At 47.2% G+C, this 19,197-nt stretch overlaps 1 protein-coding gene across 5 annotated transcripts in view; it reads left to right on the forward strand.

The window, feature by feature from the left end:
• Positions 1–19,197, forward strand: part of CAMK1D (calcium/calmodulin dependent protein kinase ID) — a 398,121-nt gene that overhangs the window by 364,026 nt on the left and 14,898 nt on the right. For all 5 annotated transcript variants that reach the window (XM_084784034.1, XM_084784032.1, XM_084784033.1 and 2 more), the window contains exons 7-8: positions 16,845–16,957; positions 18,870–18,948. In XM_084784034.1, the coding sequence (XP_084640160.1) occupies positions 16,845–16,957; positions 18,870–18,948 (192 nt within the window). The remainder of the gene's footprint in view (positions 1–16,844; positions 16,958–18,869; positions 18,949–19,197) is intronic.

Consider the following 19,197-nt stretch of genomic DNA (forward strand, 5'->3'; position numbering starts at 1 on the left):
AGCTAGCTCATATAATTGCTAGGAAATGAAGTTCCTCTCCTGACTGTCCCCCAAAGAAAATGGCGTTCTTTACATAACAGACATCCCCAGCCAAAGACTAGAAGAGACTCTGATGGCAGAAGCTTCCAGCAGTACATGGCATCCTTTCTCTTAGAACTGCAAACGCCTCTCCCCTTGTGTTCACTCTGTCTCATTACCTAGGAAACAAATGATCTTTCTACAGCAATATGCAAGTGGGCAGCTTCTGCAGCCCAGTGTGGACTTGGGGTGACAGCTCCTGTGGGTTCATGCCATTGCCACAGGGGAGTTTGTCTCACTGCAACACACCCCATAGGGTTCTCATCTGTGGAAATACGTGAGTGCTAAGACTAAGATACTGCACTCCTATATGTCTTCGTTTTCTAAGCATGTCGAGCATTGCTCTGGTTTAACTGGGAAATGTGCCCTGCTTACCCTAGCACTATTTCACCTCCCTCTATTTCTACTCAACCGTAATGAACTGTCAAGGTGAGGACGCATCCCTGCATTCGCACTCTGCCTGTCAGGTGTATCGGTCACAGATGTGCAAAGGTAACTACTAACTGATACTGTGTCTTCTGCGCTAGTTTCTTGCTTTAGGGGAAGAATGGGATATAATTTTCAGAATTATATGACAGTCTTGAGAATCTAATAACAGTTGTAAAACCAGTCCCCTAATAAAAGCACACACATGCAGTTAGACACACAGACAGTTCCAAGGACCCAGTGTTATTCGGCCTGGCACCATAAAGTCCAGCTGCAATACTCCTCAGAGGGTCTGACTCTCCCAAATTGACTGGGAAGCTCAAAAAAATGACATGAAAGACTAGCCCTTTCTTGCCAATAGGAAGTTTATTCAGTGTCTCCCTGGGCTTTCCAGAGCTCTGGACACCATCAGGAAAAAAGGCAGTCCTTGTCCACCATCTTAGGATCTGACACAGTCATGAAATCAACCTGAGGGTATTTTTCTGGGGAAGGAGAAGAAGAGAAAAACCACCAAGCATGAGATTATTTGGTTCCTATTAAGATAAAAGTCAAGAAATATGGTATGTCTTCCTTTAAGGCCAAGATGAAATACTGCATTGTGTACCATTTCTGTGGGCGCCTCGATATACCGTGGTTCAGACATACCCAGATACACATCAAAGCTGCACCTCAGAGCTTTTCAAAGCTCCACATGGCATCACTAACTATCTTGATATATTCTAATGTGTTCCTAACCGTGGTCCAGGGCACATGCGACTAAGCGCCTACTGCCAGTCTGCTCCTTGGTGGGAGGGCAAGGACTCTCTTTTCTCCTAGTGGTGTCCAGAGCTCTGACAAGCCCAGGAAGACACTGAATAAACTTCGGGCATTTTTGTTACATCCTCTGAGGTGTTCAAGTGTCAGCTGGACATCAGTAGCGTACTCCTGTAATTTTAGCATCTGGAGGGCTAAGGCAGGAGAATTGGAGGCTCAGTGCCTCCCTGGGCTATTTAGAAAGTTCCAAGCCAGCCTCTACTACCTTACAAGACCCTGTCTAAAAACTACCTAGGTATAGTTTTCTATGTAACTATGTATAATTTTCTATGTAAACTTCTATATAATTTTCTACACATATATGGCTTTGTGTAGAAAAACATAACTTTGAATTTAACGTTAGGGATTTTTTTTTTTTAATTCACTTACGAGTCTAACTTGTCCGGCTGTGTATGTCACTAGCACTCTGGTAGAGTTACCTGGTCTTTTCCATCTTTATATCTCTAGCACCTAGGTCAGTTCCTAGTCAGAGAACACACTACAGAAATGGTGGTCATTGGCCCTGGCACTAACACACTGGAGGCTGCTGGACTCATTTACTCAGTCGGAGTCCATGGAATGGGGCAGTCATTGAGGATGGGGCTATTACAGGGTGGGAAGGTCTGGAGAAGATTAAGAAGCAATGACAGAACCCCTGAACAGGGGAGGGATGCCACCAGGGCTAAGTGTACTCTGGTGCTTGGAGGGCTGGTGGTGTCTCCCTGTGAAGCGCCCATGGCCTAAGTTGGTAGGGAGAGAGCGCAGAATTGGCTCTAGGTTGAACCAGCAATAACAGTGGAACTCGGCCGGGCCTTTGGAAATGCTTCAGTCGGTAAAGCAGGTGTACTGCCCACTCAGGGCCTGAGCTTGGCTCCCTAGCACCTATGGAAAAGTAGGCGTGATGGGGCACGGCCATGATCCCAGTTCTGGGGAAATGAAGGCAGGTGGACTCTCACTGCCTAGCTGCACTGGCGAATCAGTGAGCTCCAGGTTCAGCCATAGACCCTGTCTCAGAAAAGGAAGGTAGGAAGTAATTAAGGAAGATAACTGAGGTCCACCTCCGGCCTTCACATGGGTGTGCACATACCAACATGAACGCATGTATGTAACACATAAAAACACACTCAAATAAAACATGTGTGTCTTAATCTCAGGCTCTTGCAACTTCAGCTTTTCTGTTGATCCACCACGTGTAGCCGCCCCGGTCCCCAACCACTGTCTGAAGAGCACACACAGCTATGGAGCAGGCTGAGACCAACAAAGAGAAACCAGCTTTCTCAGGGGGTCACCAAGACCCTTACTCTTCTCCATCAGAGTGAAAAAGAAGGCAGCCTCTTCCAGTTTTTGGAACACTGCCTTATTATTTTCAATCGATCAGCCTGTTACACTGAGGTATTAGACTACATAGAGAGAAAAAAATGGCTGAGACAGACCACATCACCACATTTTCTTTTCTCTGCACACCACGTAGACATCGCTCATTTTGCCAGTGCAGATGCTTGTTAAATCACCCCTCTCAGAGGCTCCTTGCTCATTTCTCTGTTATCCATCATGTGGAGGGAGAAATGGCTTATCTGTCAAGGCTGTTCATTGCTTCTAAGCACACTTGATGGGTCCTGATGCTGCCGGGGGCTGTGCTCTGATGCTGAGGATTTACAAGAAGCACCTTTGCCCACAAAGCTTAAGCTTCTGAGAAAGATAAAATAGTGTGTGCTGGTGTCCAGTGTAGTGGGGCTTCCCCCGGCCAAGACAGTACCAATGCCAAGGAAATAAATTTCCCTTTCAGAGATGTGTGTGAACATCTCATGGGCCAAACTCACACTTCAAGGAGATTAATGACTGTTTCCCTGAATTATGCTCAGAGATGCATCATGCTGTGCAGGAACCTGCTGGCTCTCTGCTGAGATGAAAACTGACAAATATCCTAGGGATGTTCACACTCCCAAACTGAGGAAATCAGGCAGATCAGAGACAAGGGAAGCAAACTGGACAGACTTAGCTAGACCTACCATGACCTCTGACCTGTCTGTCTATGTTTGAAGAAACCATAGGCAAAAATAAAACATTCCTCTTGCCTTTTCCCTGGCCTCCCACATCTTTCACTTCTTCAGACTAGATCACATAAATATTGTTGTGCCTATGTTGTGTGTACAGCTTAATTATCTCTTAAGAAAGTAGAAAAAATGCTTCATCTGCATACAGGTGGGTCCATTTCTTCACACAAAGGCTGATTCTTGCCATGGTAGTCCCAGAAGTTGACAGCTGGCTCTTTCTGGAATATATATATATTGTAGGAAAGGAACAAGAGACTAAGTGTCCAAGGTAGAGATTGCAACATAACTGCAGGGTCCCAGCGCAGGCCGCAGTATTGGGACAATGATTCAATCCTCCTCGGTACCAGGCAGCTTAATAAACAAAAGACTGCTTGCTGCTGCCACTAGCAGGCCATGGCCATTGTGTGACACCCTGAACTTTGCACAGTGGGGCCTGTCACATCTTTCAGATTACCCTTAATCCCCCCACCCCCATTTAGACTGTGCCTATGGAAATGTAAGAACTAAATTAGGCTGTAAACTAGTGCTGCTTGCTTGTAATCCCAGCTCCGGGGGAGACTGCGGCAGGAGGGTGGCTAGTTCAAGGTCAGGCTGAGTAACTTAGAACCTGTATGAAAAATAACAAAGAGCTGAGGATAGCTCACTGTTAGGGCACTTAGCTAGTCTATGTGAGGGCCTGGCTTCAGTCCCCAGTACAAAAGAAGGAAGGAAGGGACTGAGGGAAGACGCAGAAAGGAAAAACAGAAGGGAAGGGAAGGGAAGGCAAGGCAAGGCAAGGGAAGAAAAAAAAATGTCTCCAAGGACTCACAACCCATGTGCATGGAATCATAGTGAGCAGGCTCAGAATGGACTTTTTAAAAGTAAGCATCCATTTTCTGAATTACAATGAAACCCATGACCCATGACCTGGGGGTCATAGGACATGTATAGCAGCAAACATGTTCCCTCCCCTGGAAAATGATCCACTAGAAACAAACTAAAGCCAAGAAACTCCAAAGTAAGAGTTTTCTGTGCAGACATGAGTTCAGGACAGCGGAGATTGGTCTGTGGAAGCCAGCTCACCCTCCTCAGTGAAGAGATACATGGCCGGCCAGCGTATAGCTCTCACTCTTATCAGGGCAGAGTGGCCTGAGCTGACCAGTCCCTTCCTGCCCTCCTTTCTCTTGCTTTAAAGGCCAAAACCAGTCACCTGCTCTCTCCTCCTGTCCTTTTGGCATCATCCCTTTTGGTTCACTGGGCATCACTTGTTTAGGATAATCCTAGTTTGCTTTGGCTCGGTTTATTGGTGGCATTCTGGTGTGCTTGTGTGCCAGGGACTTGCAGAAAGGCTGTTCAGCTCCACTCTGTCCTTTGTGAGAAGTGGGTCCCATGGATGTTCAATGCCATCCGTGGCCTGAGAGCACCATTAGCTTTAGTCTGCTGAAAATCCTTCCCGACCAGCAAGGGAAGCTCTCTCCCCAGCTCAGGGCAAGGACCAGTTAGGTCTTCTATGCTGGCTGGTTTAGCCCTATCACCTCAAAATATTCTGACTCCAGAGTGTGGATGCAGGGTATGCAAAACAGTGAGGAGAGCATGCCATAGGCATGCATTTGAGCATCAGAGGTGTGCATTTTGGATGGTAATGGACCCAACTCCTTGTTAGTGACGTCAGGCAGAGTAGTCGCCACTGTTATCTGTGGCCCTGCACTGGAGAGCGTGCTGGGGACAGAGAAGGTGGAAGAGAATAGCTGGCCTCTGCTATTTCTAAACCGAAATACGCAGCTCTAGGTCAGATGGAGGAACACTGAACTTCCTCTACCCTCTTATTATCATCTAGGAACGGTCGTTAATGGAGCAGCTAAATGCTTTGGGATGTTAGCCTGGGGAATGGAGGGCAGGGGATTGACAGGCCTTCACTCTACTAACATTTATGGAGCCTAAACCATGCCGGGCGATGTGATGGAGTGCAGAGATGGCTCGATTCCTGCCCTGGCCATGGAGGCACTTGCTGCCTGCTAGAAGCAACGGACATCAAATGTATAAATTGCTCTCTAGTCTTGCTGGGTGTCAGGAGGTGAGAGGCCAGTGCTGCAGTGGATCCTGGGACTGAGCCAGGAAAGGCCTACGGCTGTTGCGCAGAATAGATGACAGCCACCCGGCATTGGAAACTAGGTAGAAATATGTCAGGAAGAGCCACGCTAGGCTCTGTCTTTAAATAGGGCCTCCAACACCACCATGTAAATTGATGGTTTATCCCTCGAAGTCCAGTTTCCTAAGGAACTGCTGGAGGAGTGTGATGGTATATGACAGTTATTCTAATACTTGGGAGGCTGAGGTAGGAGGATTATGAGCTTGAGCCCAGCTTCAGCTAAGTCCTGAGGTCTTTTCTCAACCTCACCCCATTCTACCACATTCTTGCTAAGGAGGGAGGGGGTTTCCTGTGCTTAGGAAAAGATGTTCTGTTGAACTAGGAACATAATTTTAGAATCACAATTTGAAAGAGTTGAGCTACCTTCCAACTATACAGATTCTAAACTTAAAGATGGTAGGGAGAATATAGTCTCCTTGAGCTGGGGGAAATAAAGACCTGAATTAGATCACCTGAAGAAACACGTGTCGGTGTGTGCGCACACACATACGGGGGCGGGGGGAGGGAGAGAGAGAGAGAGAGAGAGAGAGAGAGAGAGAGAGAGAGAGAGAGAGAGAGAGAGATCACACACACACAAACATACACACACACACACACACACACACACACACACACACACACACAGAGCCACATAAAATTGTACCATGCATGTACAAATATATAAAGCAAAATGAAGTATGATCTTTAAATTATCAGGATTTTTAATGTCTTTAGCACAATACTAAACACACAGAAGAATCAAAGAGATCCTCATTGCATTTTGAAACATTCGTAACAGGGAATGTATAGAAGCAGGAAAAGGGTAGTACAGATAGAGAGAACAAATAAAACAAGTGCGCAGAGAAGAAAAGGTCAGCGCATTACGAGGTGACAGGATGGCAAGTGTCTAAGCAGTGCTTGTGACTAAGAGTAGGATGGGTAGAAATGGGCGTGGGAGCGACGCCAGCTCACATCACCACATTAGCAACATCCTGGTGGGGATGTGGGGGAGCATATGATGCAACCCCAAATAACAGTGCTCCTGAGGCTTTTCCAGATTCTTGTCTCTTGGCCATGTACTAAGGGGCTAGAATTATGTTCTAGTCAGCCACAAAGTGCACTGTGAGAGCTTGGGGGTGGGGGGAGGGGGTGGCAGGACATAGCGGGATGGACATCAAGAGCCTATGGGCCATGGAATGCAGAATCCCACACATACCCCAGATAGGATTGCTGATCTGCATAGACACCTGTCTGCCAATCATCAGAACTGGAAGGAAAAGAGACTGGGGGCTTAAGGAGACTAGGAGACAAGCAGGGAAGAAAGAAAGGAAGGGAGGGGAGGGAAGAGGAAGAGAGGAGAGGAGTGGAAAGGAAAGGAGGGGAGGGGAAGGGATTGGAGAGGGGAGGGAGGAGGAGAGGAGGGGAGGGGAGGGAGGAGGAGAGGAGAAAGGAAGCCAGAGTAACAGAAAGATGCACAACTCTAGTTTGGAATTCCTGCCAGGCTGCAGCATCCTTGCTTGGCACTGGAAGTTAATCGCCTCCACACTGGATGTCTGCACCCCTTTGGTGCTTGGATCTGAAGAATGTTCTTGAGAGAACTAGTTTCATTGGCAGAAGTTGCACCTCATAGCCTTACTCGGTGTTCCCGGCCATGGGAAGCTCTCCTCGCTCCTCTTTGTCTGTGGCGTGCCTGATCCACAGCGAGCACGAGTTGTGTTTGGCTGGGCTAGAAGGAGTCTCCAGCCTCTTTGATCATCCTCTTCACTTCCTCAAGATGGTGTCCATGTGACTAATGTAAGATTCAAAAAAAGCTGACCCCAGATGGGCTGTAACGCTCGGAGCATTTGTCCTTCCTCTCCTCCTTCCCCAGGCCCCGATCTTCAGTTCCAGCTGTGCAGAACCTTGGGGGCAGTGCTTCCTTTCCCGCTTTTCTTGCTGCCCCCAGCTCTTTCCCTCATCTGCTTACCCATTCCCAACTCTCAAATCATCATCCAAAGAGGACATAGGCAGAGTCTGTGCATGCTTTTATTATGTGAGCCTTCCCTACTTTTCCCCACCTGCTCTTTTCTCAGGACGTGAGGACAAAGACTGGGGAGTGTGCACACTCAAGCCAGCGCTCACAGAATCGGGTTGTCATGTTGTCATAATTCACACCTTGCTGACCCTCTAGTCGAAAGCCAGGTAGTACGCATTCAACCCTGTTCTGCTCACTAACGGGCACTGGGAATGAGTACAAAAGACATATTTGCTTCTTAAAAAGCTTTGTTTTATTTAATTATTTTGAAAGGCAGTCATATCCAGAGTAAAACAAATGCAGCTCACATTCCTTAACACACCACGAATTCGCTCAATAAGACTTGTTGGGTTTCTGCCAAGGGTCAGTCAAGACAGAGAGACACACAGTGGTCCCTGTGCACCAGCAGGGGAGTCCAAGGGTTACTCAGCCTGACCCACAGAGCCTGAACTGGCCTTATGTGGCTTAGCTAGTTCGCAGATACATGGGTGGGGGAGAGTTCAGTTAATTTTTTTCTATAATATTTTTTATCCTTTCTTTGAGATATGGATGCTCTTCAGGCCACCCCACCACCACCCCAACTTCATGTCCTCTTCCAATGAGTGTTGCCCATATGTGCATCACTATGAGGCCATCCAGAGGGGAATGGGCAACCTGCCCGTGGCCACACGGTAGCCGTTAACTTCCAACAGGACGGCTCTTCTGCTAGCATGGGCTTTCAAAGCCCCTCCCACCTCCAGGCTGGGATGTCGACTGGCTTGGTTTTGTGCAGGTAGCCAGAGCTGTTCTGAGTTCAAAAGTGTAACATTCATATAATGCCCAATGTCAGCGCTTCGCGATGCTCTTCCCTGTCCTCTTAGCTCCTACCTTCTCTCTTTTCTCTCTTGCATGATGTTCCCTGTTGGCTCAGATTCAGAGGCTCCCAGGATTAAATGGATCTGCCGCTTTAGGCCTCTGACAGATGGGGAAAGAAACCACTCATCTCATGGCCACACAGCAAAAGGAAGGAGAGGTGTTGCTGGTGTGGTATTTTATGTAAAGTATCCAAAATAAGTGTCAGCCCGCAGAAACACACTCTCATGTACTTAGAAAATTCACTATGTATATAACGCTGTTCCCAAATGCTCTATCCAGAGGTGTTCCAGAACGGTCTCCCTTGTCCCCTCAGATTCCACAAGGTCTTATCAGGGGAGCCCTTTTTCTTCTTTGTGTTGCTTTGCAGCTCTTGACAGGTGCATCGTTCTGAACTCGGCTGATCTGATATGAGTGTATTGGAATTTGGATCAATATAGACAGAGATTCATTTTTCTTCAATCCCACTCTCCCATAGATGGGCTGATAGTGTCCCTTGCCAACTCCCTCAGTCGGGCCTGAAGGAAGACAGTTGAAGAACATGAGTTATTGCCTTTCTAACTACAGGCACCTGTGGTCAGTCACGTGGCCTCATCTCTAACTCTGTTTCCGAACCTATCATGTACAAACCTCATGGCATTCTGACTTCAGAAGCAGATCAAGAAAGAGAATGTGTCTGGTATGCCCCCATGTCTGGTCACCCCCATCATTACTATGCCATCCATGGCTGGATACCCAACAGCTAGCCTGATGTGACTCAGAAGGACTTACAGAAAGAGTTAAACAAAACTTTCTTCTGCCCTTTAAATTGCCCAATTGTTCGTGCATTTATCTTCCTCGCCTGGAAATTGAAAATCGAAAGGCTTTTTTTTCTCCTTAGAAGTATCCGTCAAATAAGGCAATGTGTATAAGAAATGAGCGTTAGTCTCCACTGTGCACTTGGGGAGATGAGAATCGCCTTGGAATCTCATCTCGGAGTATCTGTGGGGCTCACCCTAGACAGGGGCAGCACCATTCTGTGGGCGGGGGCTCCAAACTGACTAACAAGGAGGAAGTTAGCTGAGCACAAGCACTCACCTCTGCCCCGGTCTGTAGACTCTATGTACCGATGCTCCTCGCTTTCACATTGCTGCATCTGCCCCACTATGGTGAACTGTACTCTCAAACCAGAAGCCAAAAAGAACCCTTTCTTCCTTAACTTACTTTCATCGGGCATTTTGTCTCAGCAGTGAAAGGGTTTTTAATGTGTCACCCAGTGCCTGGCACTTGATAAACGCTCTGTGAATGATAGCTATTGTCACTAACATCTGCAAGACATGCTTTGCAAGATTAGTTTACTTGCTTTAGAAAACCAAATGTTCCCTTTGTCCCATTTAAGTGAAACTAGACTTGAGGACTTTTTAGAAAGCAAGAGACTCAGCCCTGTCTTGTTTATTGCTATATAGTGAGCATTTTGTACAATATCATTGTTCCATACCTCTCTGTAGAATTGGATCAAAATGGCCTTTATTCTTCTAGGCCAAATCCTCACACACATGTCCAGGTTTGCCGCTAGCTGTGCCCCTGAGACCATCTTCTCTCTGGGACTCGGTGTCCCAATGTCTTAGAGAGGAGCAATGAGTTCTGGACCCCGGGATAGAATTCTAAGACTGTGATGCCTACATCAAGTGTACTTTAAGGTTTTGACTCAGGGTCTTAGGCTGGGAGCTTAACCAGCTATCTACCCCCTGTGAGTTCTGCCATCAGTGTGATAGTTAGCATCTGATGGAACTGATGCGTGGAGCATAGTGCCAGGCACCAGGCAAATGGGAGCTTGGGTGATATTTGTTGAGGTCCCTGTGCTCATTCCTGTTGCCTTGGAGAATGTCATTCACGACAGATTCTGTTGGCCATTAGGATGCTTCACTGCAGAAACGAGATAAGTGAAAAGTTACTGTCCTTGGGGAACCATGGTAGGAATTGTCTTTTCTGGACAATTTTACTCATTTTAAAATGTTCAACTCTGTTTAGGGTTGGGGGTGCTAGGATCAAAGCCAAGGACTCATTCATGCTAGCTGCACATAGTCTCCAATGGACCTGTACCCCTAGTGCAACTGACTGCTTCTGCCTATTAAATTGTGTGCTGTGGCCATATGCTCAGGCGTGTCTGCCTGCACATGTACATATGAGCATCAATGTTTCAAACGAAGCGTTTTCTGTTTATCAGAGAACAATAAAGAAATACGTATTGAATCTTGTTGAGTAATAACACAGGAAACCAAAGAGCCTACCATAATGGCACACAACTATAATCACAACTCTGGGGAGGATGAGGCAGGAAGACCAGGAGTTCAAGGCTATAGTTGGGTCCTTTCTCCAAACCCTAAAAATATACCATTTATGACATAGTATCTGTCCTCCAGCAACTTAGCAGCAAAGTGAAAGTTTAAATATTAGAACCACAATCATAAAATGTAATCTTTCAAAATTTCTTGAGAGGACCCCTTCCTGCCCCCAAACAGGTGAGATTTGAGCTGGCTCTTAAAGAATGGAGAATATTCAGAGAGGACTGGTCAGGGTAATGATTGTGTGGGGAGTGAAACATTTAAGGACCCATGTATCCAACAAGCTTTTGCTGAGATTTGTACCAGGATGTACAGGATTACAAAATATGGATACGATACGATACAATTGCTGCCTTTGATGAGCACAGTGCCTAACCAAAGATGATGAGTCACAGATACAGACCAACACATGAGCTATAACAGAGGGGCCTGGGAAGCTGGAAGAACGCAAAAGAGAGATGCGATGCGATACCTTGCATGGTATTGGGGGGTGGTGGTGGTGGTAGGGGCAGGAAAGACATCACCAAACAAGGGCCACACACCTAGAGCTTTGTGACTGAGCAGGTCATTCCTGAGGATTGAGGAGAATAATAGCATTCTCAACACAGGGAATTAGTTAGGGAAAAGAATATTCTAGCTTAAGCTTGAAATGCAGCTTCATGGACCAGCTCTAAACCTTTCCTGTCTGGCTCTTATGCTTCCTCTTCATGGTGAGCTTAGTGTTGAACACCTGTGTCCCTGTCCCCAGCTATAATGTAATACCACATCAATAGGCAAGCTGGCTGCTTTCTTCCATGCCTGGGAAGACTCAGTACTCAGTGAGCATTCGGTGATGGCCAGAGGGACTACCTGACCAACAGTCATGCATCTTCTAACCCGAAAGGAGCCTGTGCTGAGGAAAGGTAGATGTGGTACAGGAGACAGAGCCCAGGAACAGTGGTGGCCGCAGCCTGTGTTCCCTATGGGTCAGAAGGCAAGAAAAGGTCAGCTAATACAGCAAATGGTGAATGCTTCCATGAGAAGGCGTCACTTTTGCTCCTGTGGGGACTTGCTGGCACATTCAAAGAGACAACCCCCGCTTGCTGATTCTTCTTGCCCAGCTCCTCAGCCTTTCTACTCATTATTCAGGTAATTTGAATTCTAGTACACCATCCATACATATGCATGCTGTGGATGCCAAGCAATTTTCTAGAGACATTCACAGGAAATGGGAATTAGAAGTGGAAATGACAAGGCCAGCCAGGTGTGACGGTCCACGCCTTTAACCCAGCACTCGGGAGCCAGAGGCAGGTGGATCTCTGTGAATTCAAGGCCAGCCTGGTCTACAAAGGAAGTCTGGGACAGCCAGGACTACAAGAGAATCCCTGTCTCAAAAAAACAAAAAACAAAAGAGCAAAACAAAAGACAAGGCTAGGGATGGGATGGACCTTGAGAGGCCTGGCCTAGTGACCTGCTTTCTACAGCCACCTCCTGGTTGCCCACTCAGCTGTGAACCCCTCAGTCGAAGAACCGGATAATGGAGCCAACACTTTGATGATCCACCCACCTGTCAATGAGCCACCATTTTAGAAACAAACCTTCAACATGTGAGCCCTTGGGGAAACATATTAATCACTTTTTGTTGTTGCTGCTGCTATGGCCATCTAGCTGACAAGAAGCTATTAAAGGAGGAAAGGTTCATTTGGGCTTAAAGTTTGGAGATGGTATTGGCAACAGGCGAATAAGCCACTGGCCATATTATATTTCAGTCAGGAAGCAAAAACCAGAGGGGAAACAGGGACAGACTATAAAACATCAAGGCCCAGTCCCAGTGGACCACTTCCCTCAATGATGCTCTACCCACTAAAGATGCCAGAACTTACCAAAATGGCACCACCAGCTGGGGACAAACTGTTCAAACATATGAGCCTCTAGTGGACATTACACATTCAAATCACAACAGGGAGACACTGTTATACACCCCAAAGCAACAGTCTGCACAACAGTAAGAGAGAAAACTCTCACATAATGTTCTTATCACAAGAATGTAAAGTACACTTAAAATTTTTTTTAAGTCACTCCCTGCCATCACTCATGTCTGGTACTTGTCCCCAACACCACTTCTGATCCCCACTTCTTCCTATCCTCTCAGTAGCCTTCTCTGGTATCAAAGGGTACAGAGACCCTAAAGTATATAATTTAAGAGGTAGACCAAGGCACAGGTGGAATATAGAAACGAAGGGACAAAGATGTAGCTTCCAGTCACCACTTGGCCATCTCTTTGGGCAGACTTTCTCTTTTCCAGGTATGTCGATCTGCGACCAAGGGTAAACAGTTCAGAGAACCTAGCTTAATGTAGGGTGATGACCAACCATATTGAGCTCATGGGCATCTTGACGGGAGCTTTTATGCTATTACAGCATTGCAGTTTCCAAGGAAAACTTCAAGCTGCCAGATCAGCCACAGCTGGCTGTTCCTTACTGATTTTCACATCCATTTACATTAACATCCTTCTCCATGGAAATCTTTCTTAACAGCATGTCTGTGGCCAGGAGTGCCATTTGGAAAACCCAAATCACACTGTGTTCTCCACAAAGGCAGACCATTTGCCCTCAGAGGTAGGCCTGTGCTCCAGGCCCTTCTAGCCGGGAGTATTGCTGTTCCACCAACTTCTGCAAATGGGATGTATGGGAAGTGTTCATGTTGGGTGGGTATTTTGAGACCTCTCTGGTTCTTCTGGGATGGGGCAGTGGTGAGCTCTCCTGTATCCTGAGCCTTTGTCTCTGCTTTTGAGCTCAGCCATGGACGCTCCACAGCCAACAAGGTAGCCCCTTCTTCCAGAGCATGTCCATGCACCAAAGCATCTGTGTGGCACACCCTCCTGGGAGGGTGGGTGCCCAGACCCTGACAACCCAAAAACAAAGATAAAGTCCCATTCTAGGCAGATGAGGACAGGTCAGAGCTATGCCTGAAGCCCTGTCCACTGCAGCAGCTGCATGTTATGGAGTACCTTGCCAGAGAGAAATCGGGTCTTAATCTTACACTCAAGGCAGCTTTCAAGGGTGTGGCAGAGCCAAGCAAAGGGCAGCCCAGATAAAGTGCCCAATGTAACACTAGCTACAGTACGTGTTCCAGGTGCTAGAAACTAGCCTGAAGCATCTTGGTGAATGCTCCCCAGAGAGAAGGAGATGGGAGTGGACAGGTAGAGTCACAGTCTGGAGTTCTTCCGGGTGAAGGCATTGGGTGGGCATAGGTCAACTGACCTACATAAAGAGTTCAAAAGCTGGGATGAGATCTCAAACCTTCTCCTTTACTGACTGAGCCTAAGACTACAGTACATAGACCTGGAGTCAGGGGTTGGGCTTGAGCCCTGACCTGGGTATCGCTAATTGATTTGCTTTAAAATGTAGATAGCAGAAGGACTATATTCAAGGGTGATGTGATCCTTGTGATGCTGGACTTTGTAGCAAATGGTCTATAAGCACCTCTAAATATAGAGAGATGAGGGAGGGAGGCATGTGTGGTCAGGACCGGGGCAAGACTCTAATGCAACCTGTCCCCAGGAGAAGAAAAATGGCTTTCCTTCCAGAAGCATGAGCCCAAGAGCTAAACTAGAAAGGCCCAGGGCAGGGGCCCCCTATCTCTGATCCCCTCCTCCCTTCTGCGATCCTACTGTGCTCCTCGTCTGCTGACACCCAGAGGTCAACAGCATTGTTCATCTTCATTCTCATGTCTGCACGGTTCATCCTTCAGGGACAAGGGCTCCTCAAGAGCTGAGAGAAGACATCTGGGAGAAGCGACCATGAGCAGGACAGTCTCTGGCCTTTCTCCGTAGGAGGGTTGGGAGTACAGGCAGGCAGGCTGCTGTACCCAGCTTTTATGTGGGTCCTGGGGATTCAAACTCGGGTTGCCGTGCTTGCATGCATGCACTTAACTCACTGAGCCACGCCCTCAACCATCTCCATCTTAATTTTAACTTGGGCCCCCAAGATAGACTCACTGACTTCTCTTCAGTCCTCAGAACACCTGTGCCAACAGCCCCCTATGCAAAAAGAGAAAGGAAATAAAGCTAAGACAAAAAGAAATTGGAATATACATTAAGAAAGTCAGCACAAGAAGAAATCCTCCTTGAAAATTTTTAGCATATTTTCCTTGGGGGGGAAAAAAAGCCAAACCATAAAGCGAAACACAAACAAACAAGAAGCTCACATATCTAACAAGTAAGCTTTTTCCAAGACAAGCTAACATTTTGCTCTGTCGGCTTTTCCTAACGCACACATTCTATTTTGCCCAAAGCCTCATTATGGGAAAAATTTACATATCCATCTCTCTGTGGCCCCAGGGTTTCCCTGGGTAGTGAAGTGTGCACTTAGTGGTTTCCGTTGCGCTGGCAGTTTCACTGCGCGCCACAGCAAATCTTTGCAAATGAAAATTTCCAGGCATTCAGCCTTTAAAACACACTTGTGAGTCAGACGATTCTCTGCCCACAGAATGTCTCCTAGCCTTGACAACTGTCATCACCCATTCCCTTCTACAGCCAGCCACAGCTGTGGCCTTGGTGATGGGACAAATGAAAAATGGCTGAACCTTTATTATGTTTGTTAGGTATCAACAGCTGACTCCCTACAGACCTATGGATGTCTGTTCATTTGCTCTCATTAAACTGGTCTCTAGCTGGTTGCTATGTTTGGAACAATGCTGAATTATGTGGGAAGAGCAGGGCTTGGCTTGGGGTCAGGCTTTAGTTTGGGGTCAGGCCTCCCACTGTGGCTGCCACACTCTGGCCCCAGAAGCCAGATCTGCAGCATAGAATTTTGTTCTTGGCCTTTTGGAGCCAAGCACTGCTGTCTTCTGCTCTGGGGTCACTAGCTGCCTTGACCCCACCCTTTCAGGTTGTGTGGTCCCTCCACTCCAGGCCCACATGGGCTCCGGGAATGTTGTGGTCTTTTCCTAAGTGTTTTAACTGATTGAACAAACTAGAAGAGAGATGTCACAGAACCATATGGCTCAAAACTAATATATATATGGAATTTTCTACTCTGACCATCTAGATACTGCTAGTAAAGGTAACATTGGAACTGAGGGAGGAACTGGAAAGAGGAAACCATGACTTTCTAAATTTTAATTTATGTTAATTTTATTTATTACTTTCTCGGTTTCTAAGTATGTGGCCTACCTCTCCACAGTGGTCATTGACTGACTCGTGGTGGTTGAATTTAACTGATTATGTCAGCACTTGCTGTGGTTGTCAGATGACCCTTGGTCTCTCCAGAGCTCTAACTTATTTCAGTCACATCCTATTTGGACCACTAAGATGCTGTCTGTGAAACAGCCCATTGGCACCTTGGCTGGGGCAATGCGACTCTACAGTGTGGTAACTTTTGCCACCACCCATGGATGCTTGTTAGTTGTGGTAGGCAAAAATGGTAGCGTTTCTGATTCCTGTTTGATAGAATGACAATACACAGGCCAGGATGAGTTCTAGCAACTCGATATCCAGGTTGTAAAACTTCCCCGTCCTCCTTTAGCCAATCCCAAAATAGAGTGAACAGGGCAGGGTCCAGAAACGCCTGTCAAGTGTGCATTCTGTTTGTTCCTTTCACCAGTGTGTCAGTTGACAACAGTGTTACAGACATTATCAACAATATCCATATGTAGAGTGTTGCCTGGTGATCTTGTAGGCCTCCTGGGATTATAGTTAATGCCGCATAAAATGTTACGAGTGTGGGGAGTTGGGGGGGGAGGTGGGGGGGGTGGGCAGCCAGGTGGTTCTGTGGATAAAAATGTTTGCGCTGTAAGCCTGAGCACCTTAGCTCCATCCCCTGAAAGCACAGAAAGGTGAAAGGTAAGAAGCAACACACCTGTTGTCCTCTATCTACTACACACACTCAGTGTGGCTCATGTGTGCCCTTACAAACACACCACGCATGTGCTCTAATAAGCAAAAACATAGAAGAGTCATGGTGGCCTCATGAATATGTGTGTGTGCCTCCTGCCATGAGGGGGGTTAACTTTTTGCTGCTTAGCGAATCACACTTTCCCTTCCGTGGCACGTTTATGTATAGAGGGTGTGATTCCTTCGCTGAGATCTGATGTCTGCACACTCACCGTGGCTTCCCTTAGTTTGACTGATGGGCGTGTGTGTTTTCCTTCCAGACACAGGATAGGCCCAGCACAGTGGCTGTGCACACACAATTCTTACTCCTCTTGTTTTGCAGGCTCTGTGGCTACCCTCCTTTTTATGATGAAAACGACTCGAAGCTGTTTGAACAGATCCTCAAGGCAGAATATGAGTTTGACTCCCCCTACTGGGATGACATCTCTGACTCTGGTGGGTGTTCCCTAGCGTTTACATCCAGACAGCCCAAAGCAGAGGCGCAAGGACCCTGGGGCTCAGAATGATCCTGAGGCTTCAACTGCTGGGGTTACTGTAACAAAATACCACAGCCTGTGTAGTTTGAAGACCAAACACTTAGTTTTGCACGGTTCTGAAAACCACACAAGTCCTGGGTCAGACCAGCTGGATGTCTGATAAGGGCCTGCTTCCTAATTCACAGGCAACTGTCTTCTTGGTTTGTTGGCACATGAAAGCAGAGGCAAGGCCTTCTGGGTGTCTGAAATAAGAACACTCCTACCTTTCGTGAGAGTCTTGCCCGCATTTCCCTAAGAACCTCCTAATGGCCCACTTCAGGTGCCCTCACTGCAGGAGTTAGGATGTCAACAAAGGAATTATGGTGTCCATCAGCATTCAATCTATGGTCACGCCTGGGCAAGTTCTATGAGCTACATCTTTGAGCTTGATTTGGAGGACAGGCTTGCAACATACAGCTAAGAGCTGTGGACTCGCTCATCCACCTCTCCCTGACACAGGTGCTTGAGGGGTGAAAAGATTCTCAGCTGGCACTTGATGGGTACCAATGAGGCGCTGAGTGTTAGAGGCCCTGGACATGCGCCAACTCACCCATCCTCAGGATGACCCACTCGGTGGGTATTTATATTACCCATATGTGCCCTATAACAGAAACTAAGGCCCCCCTGGGGGGCATAAATAAAATAGCCTGCCCTAGTTTATAGAGGCAGTAAAGAGCAGAACAGGGATTGTAAACCCCAGTTTTCCTGGAGCCTGCTTTGGAGGACAAGACTGTATTTGAGAAGTCACGTATCTTTGGCAAAACATTCTTGCAGAGAGCAGTTGTGGTTTGGGCGATAGGGGTTTCTTGTCTGAGGTCATGATTTTATTGTCTGGAGCCCATATTTGAGCCACAGTGCACCAAGCTAAAATACTTCCAGAGAAGCTATCCACCTTTCCAGGGGGTAAAGGGCAAACCCAAGCCTAGGTGAAGTGGGGAGAGCCATAGCGGGAAGAAGAAGGGGGGGGGCAAAATGCACTCTCTGTTAAGCTGTTTACACAGATCGGTTTTATTATTTATATAATTTGCTACTAATTAGAACCCCCCCCCCTTCTCTGAGTCCTCAACCTCCCAAATCCTGGGCCCAGGATACTATTCTATAGGTTGCTGGATCAGACCTCAGAGGAAATAGTAGACTGAGGCTCCCTCCAGAAGCTCAGACCCCTGAGCAGCAAGCTGCCATGTCCTGTAGGACAACAGGGTCTAAGCTGGCACCTAGTATCAGCTTTGGGTTCTGTGAGACTGTCCCTCCCACCCTCAGTGTCCTGTCCTGACCTTTGCCCTGTCCATGGTGACCAAGGCCTCTCTACCACCCCAAGGTACATCTTGCTGCTGCTTTGTAGCTTCTCATTTACTGGGTTGTAACAGCTCAAGTGTGGTACAGATGCTCCTTTGGGGTGTCCCTGATACCTGGCACCATGACCTGGTGGTTTTACAGATCCCCAGTGATGTAACGTATTCTGGGGACCTCCCCAAAGCATCTCTCTAAGGCATTGGTGAACTAAAGAGGCATGTGACTATAAAGATCATTTCCTTTATTCTTGAAACCAAAGGCATCATTAGCAGGTAACCGAAAAAGGATTTAGAGCTAGAAGTTAGGGTCCCAGCCCGGCCCTGCCACCTCTTCATTCACTGGGTCCCTCTTGGAGTGCCAGCCATGCCTCTGCTTTTATCCGAGTCCTGGTGTCTTTTGTGTTCAAGGTACAATGGGGAAGGTAAAAAGCTGCTCTCATCTATTTAATGGTGCACTTGCTTAAAACACAAGGGTCCCCTGTCAATTCACATTTCGAACCTCAAAGTGATTATGTGCCCTGTGCTTTCTTTTTTGAACAGCCAAAGACTTTATTCGGAATCTGATGGAGAAAGACCCAAATAAAAGATACACCTGTGAGCAGGCAGCTCGACACCCATGGTAAGGAAGATGACAGCCTTTGTGAGGGTCGTGCCATTCCACTGCACCCCCTGAGTAGACTTTCCATTGACTTATTTATGAAAACACTCAGGTGTCCAGTCCATCTCACACTGGCAGGGGTTTTTCTCATTTCCCACACCAGTGTTTGCACCTTTGGGTGCCCTCAGGACGCCATCTTCAGAATACACTCAGAAGTTACATGTCTGTAAAATAGCAGGTACCTTTTCATCTCATAGGCGGCTCTGAGGA

This window comes from Acomys minous, assembly GCF_964271855.1.
Source record: "Acomys minous genome assembly, chromosome: 5".
NCBI classification, from domain to species: domain Eukaryota; kingdom Metazoa; phylum Chordata; class Mammalia; order Rodentia; family Muridae; genus Acomys; species Acomys minous.